Consider the following 5,000-nt stretch of genomic DNA (forward strand, 5'->3'; position numbering starts at 1 on the left):
GTGTGTGTGTGTGTGTGTGTGTGTGTGTGTGTGTGTGTGTGTGTGTGTGTGTGTGTGTGTGTGTGTGTTTCACTCCATAGCTATTATGTAGTGTGTGTTTAGTGTGTGTTTCACTCCAAAGCTATTTTATAGTGTGTGTTTCACTCCAGAGCTATTTTATAGTGTGTGTTTGTGTGTGTTTCACTCCAAAGCTATTTTATAGTGTGTGTTTGTGTGTGTTTCACTCCAAAGCTATTATGTAGTGTGTGTTTAATGTGTGTTTCACTCCAAAGCTATTTTATAGTGTGTGTTTGTGTGTGTTTCACTCCAAAGCTATTTTATAGTGTGTTTTGTGTGTGTTTCACTCCAAAGCTATTTTATAGTGTGTGTTTGTGTGTGTTTCACTCTAAAGCTATTTTATAGTGTGTGTTTGTGTGTGTTTCACTCTAAAGCTATTTTATAGTGTGTGTTTGTGTGTGTTTCACTCTAAAGCTATTTTATAGTGTGTGTTTGTGTGTGTTTCACTCCAAAGCTATTTTATAGTGTGTGTTTGTGTGTGTTTCACTCTAAAGCTATTTTATAGTGTGTGTTTGTGTGTGTTTCACTCTAAAGCTATTTTATAGTGTGTGTTTGTGTGTGTTTCACTCTAAAGCTATTTTATAGTGTGTGTTTGTGTACTCCCTATCCATCTACCTGTATTTTTCTTGAAGTACACTCCTAAGTTACATTGAGGAGTCTAGTTGATTGTCAGGTTACCAAACACTGGTATGACCATGCCTTACCTCACACCATTGATACAAGACCTAACATTGCATGACATTGTCTTTCCTGTCTCCACCAAAATGTCTTCTCACCATACGGTACTTCCTGTCTCGCTGTCCAGTTAATAAACCGTGGGCATAAATGAACGCTGTGGGTTGCGCCCAGCGGGGGTGGTTGCCGTAGCGCCCAGCCTCTGATCTCCCTTTCTGTTTGAACTCAGCGTTGTGCGATAAGGAAGCAAAGAACACATCATTTACCCAATACAGAGAAGCAGCAGGGACAGAGATGGAGCATGACTGCTGTACAAACAGCACCTAGTCTGTGTCTGCCAGTGTCGCCAGACCAGAGCCCTTTTTCTGTGTGTATGCATCTCTGTGTGTGTGCCTGTCATTCGTGTGTGTGTGTGTCCTTGTCATCCTTGTGTGTGTGTGTGTGTGTGTGTGTGTGTGTGTGTGTGTGCCTGTCATGAGTGTGTGTGTTGTGTGTGTGTGTGTGTGCCTGTCATCTGTGTGATCGTGTGTGTGTGTGTGTGTGCCTGTCATGAGTGTGTGTGTGTGTGTGTGCGCCTGTCATCCTTGTGTGTGTGTGTGTGAGTGCCTGTCATCTGTGTGTGTGTGTGTGCCTGTCATTCGTGTGTGTGTGTGTGCCTGTCATTCGTGTGTGTGTGTGCTTGTCATCCTTGTGTGTGTGTGTGTGTGAGTGCCTGTCATGAGTGTGTGTGTGTGTGTGTGCCTGTCATGAGTGTGTGTGTGTGTGTGCCTGTCATGAGTGTGTGTGTGTGTGCTTGTCATCCTTGTGTGTGTGTGTGAGTGCCTGTCATGAGTGTGTGTGTGTGTGTGTGTGTGTGTGTGTGTGTGTGTGTGTGTGTGTGTGTGTGTGTGTGTGTGTGTGTGTGTGTGTGTGTGTGTGTGTGTGTGCCTGTCATCTCTGTGTGTGTGTGTGTGTGTGTGTGTGTGTGTGTGTGTGTGTGTGTGTGTGTGTGTGTGTGTGTGTGTGTGTGTGTGTGTGTGTGCCTGTCATCCTTTTGTGTCTGTCTGTCGTGAGTAAGTGAGTGAGCGTGTGAGTGTGTGTGTGTGTGTGTGTGTGTGTGTGTGTGTGTGTGTGTGTGTGTGTGTGTGTGTGTGTGTGTGTGTGTGTGTGTGTGTGTGTGTGTGTGTGTGTGTGTGTAAGAGAGTGTAAGCATGCAGCATTCATGGTTGATGAAGTGTGTGTGTTGGATTGGCTGGCACACTCCTTCTCTGGGGCGACAGGGCAAAGCAGTCTCCAGCGTCTGCCTCACACCTCAGGTCACACCTCAGGTCACACCTCAGGTCACACCTCAGGTCTCCTCTGGGTCAAATGGGCCGTAGGGACTTCTGTTCCTGCAGTGTGATGGGTGATGTAATGTGAAGGGCTGCTCACACAGCTTCAGCATCATGCAATGTGTGTGTGTGTGTTCATCTCTTGGTAGCCCTTTCCTGTGTCTGCTACCAGATGTCTGCCCCGCCCCATCCCATTCCTTCACTACAGAGAGTGGTTCCTGCCCCCCCCCCATCCTCTATGGGCCCCCTCCACTGTCTACAGAAACACAATCATCTCCCAGGCTATTCTCCTCAAGTGGGGAATAAATAAATAATCCCAGAACACAAACACAATAGAACAGGAGACCAGTGAAACTGTAGAAGGTCATCTGATTGGGCCCGGATGCAGTGCTGTAGTAGCCTCTGTAATACATCTGAACACGCCGTCTCCCTGTGTCTGTTCAGCACAGATGCACACACACACACACACACACACACACACACACACACACACACACACACACACACACACACACACACACACACACACACACACACACACACACACACACACACACACACACACACACCCACACACACACACACACACACACACACACGGAGAGGCATAACTTGTCCCTTTTTGCTGGGTGTGGAAAACAGAACTCAGACCTGTGTGTATGTGTGTGTGACATAATTCTTTGCTCTGTACCTTCAACAAAGTGTAGTTGGTTTGAAGGTCAGTATGAAGGTAGAGAGACGCTGTCATTGATCCAGAACTCCTGTACAGAACACTCACCCCGGGCCTTTTCCCCGACTGAGCTGATAAGGGGGGCATGTGCAGGTTGCGCTCTCTCCCTTTGCTGGAAACAACACAGACACAGTGTGTGTTGTCTGTCTACGTTTCCATGGTGTGTAACTGATACCTGGTGTATAATGTCTAAGACAGTCAATACACACACACACACACACACACACACACACACACACACACACACACACACACACACACACACACACACACACACACACACACTGCATCACTATAGGATGGTGACTCCTAGCTCCAACTCTACTCTTGAACAGTCAACCACATCTCAATGTCTCTCCCCTCCACGCCCAACTGAACCCCCTCCCTCCGCTTCTTCATTCATTCCTTCCTGAAACCACGGTCACAGTTGTCATGACACATTAACATCCTGTTGTGTGGATGCGTGGCGACGTCTCGCCCATCAGGCCTTTGGGGAGTGTGAGAGGCCCAGGTCTGAGAATGCAACAATACCTGTCTCTGTGTGTGTGTGTGTGTGTTTGTTTGTTACATCTCATTCCTCTACACAGCGTGAAATCTGTCTTCAGCGCAGCTCAAATCCGTAATGTTTCTCAAGGTCGTGCTCGGGAATTCTGTCGGTGTGAGCGTCGCCGACTCCGAATCTCTTGCCCCCTTTCTCTCTCCACTTTCCCTGCTCTCTCTCTTTTCTCTCTCTCTTTTCTCTCTCTCTTTCTCTCTCTCTCTCTCTCTCTCTCTCTCTCTCTCTCTCTCTCTCTCTCTCTCTCGCTGCCTCAGTGACTGCGGGATTTTTAGAATGCACCTCACAACATAGCACAGGCTTGTACACACATCGTGACTAGATAATGACACTCGTTTACAGTTGGTTCGTTCTTTTAAACTCTCCTCCTCTCGTTCTAATGTCTCTGCAGCATTAGACAGACACCAGAGTTCCAGACTCTCTCTCTCTCTCGTACCTCATGGACTTGCTCTGGCAGATATTCTCACTTCTGTCTTTTATCTGGCTCTGCCGATATCTCCTCTTCTTTCTCTCCCCTGTTCTCTGTCTGTGCACCTCTGTTATATAAGACACTTCATACTCTTCCCCTCTCTGTTCTCCACCACCCTTCTCCTTTCCTTTCCTCTCCTCTCCTCTCATCCTCCTCTATCCCCCATTATGGAGTCTCAATGGTATTAGTGAGTGTACAGGTGGAATGGTGAACAAGGGAACCGATGAGACTAAACATGCCATTAACCCTGGGCGAGGATTCAAGTCCATGTGTCTGTCCTCGGACTCAAATACTATAGGTCCGTTCTCTGACCTTTCATCTCTCTGTGTTGCGTTCCAGGCACCTCTCCGGCTCCAAGATGAAGGATCTTCTCAGGATCTCCGTCCCCTTCCTCAAACGAGCCTGTGCCGTCTCTCTCTATGTGAGTATCAACCACAAACATTACAACTAAGACTATGTCGTTATCTCAGTACACATCTGTTTGGTATAGTAATCATGTTGAAGGATGTGTAGGTTAAAGCACAAGTTTGATGTTATGTTATGGTCCAGTTAACATTGTATAAGTTGAATGTTAAAGCACCGGTTGCATGGTAATGTCCTGCTGTTCATTCCTCCCTCCTGTAGGTGGCGGTCATCATGTCCTTCAGGCTGTGGCTGATGGGCGGCTCCATGCCTCTCTTCTCTGAGCAGGACAACCCAGCCTCCTTCTCTCCTCACCTGCTCACCAGGTTATTCCTAGCCCTATCACAGACATGTCTTTCTTTTATCAGTCTCTTCTGATTTAGTCCTTGGTTCACTCCAGACCAGACTGCCCTTGACCAGCACAAAAACATCCTGTGGCGGACTGCAACAGCATCAAATAGTCCCCACCGTATGCAACTGTTCAAGGAAGTCAGGAACCAATACACGCAGTCAGCCAGGAAAGCAAAGGCTAGCTTTTTCAAGCAGAAGTTCTCATCCTTTAGCTCTAACTCCCAAAAGATTTTGGACACTGTAAAGTCCATGGAGAACAAGAGCACCTCCTCCCAGCTGCCCACTGCACTGAGGCTAGGTAACAGCAGATGTTCTGAAAGAGCTGCAAAACCTGGACCCGTACATATCAGTTGGGCTAGACAATCTGGACCCTTTCTTTCTAAAACTATCCGCCGCCATTGTTGCAACCCCTATTACCAGCCTGTTCAACCTCTCTTTCATAACGTCCGA

The 5,000-nt window shown here is 47.4% G+C and overlaps 1 protein-coding gene across 2 annotated transcripts in view; it reads left to right on the top strand.

The window, feature by feature from the left end:
* Positions 1-5,000, top strand: part of LOC118365954 (protein O-mannosyl-transferase TMTC1-like) — a 130,513-nt gene that overhangs the window by 49,680 nt on the left and 75,833 nt on the right. Inside the window, exons 5-6 of one of the 2 annotated variants that reach the window (XM_052492073.1) lie at positions 4,137-4,218; positions 4,422-4,525. The exons of the other annotated variant lie outside the window; for it this stretch is intronic. Of the exons in view, the coding sequence (XP_052348033.1) occupies positions 4,137-4,218; positions 4,422-4,525 (186 nt within the window). The remainder of the gene's footprint in view (positions 1-4,136; positions 4,219-4,421; positions 4,526-5,000) is intronic. 2 annotated transcript variants of the gene reach the window in all.

The sequence above is a fragment of the Oncorhynchus keta genome, chromosome 33 (genome assembly GCF_023373465.1).
Source record: "Oncorhynchus keta strain PuntledgeMale-10-30-2019 chromosome 33, Oket_V2, whole genome shotgun sequence".
NCBI lineage: Eukaryota > Metazoa > Chordata > Actinopteri > Salmoniformes > Salmonidae > Oncorhynchus > Oncorhynchus keta.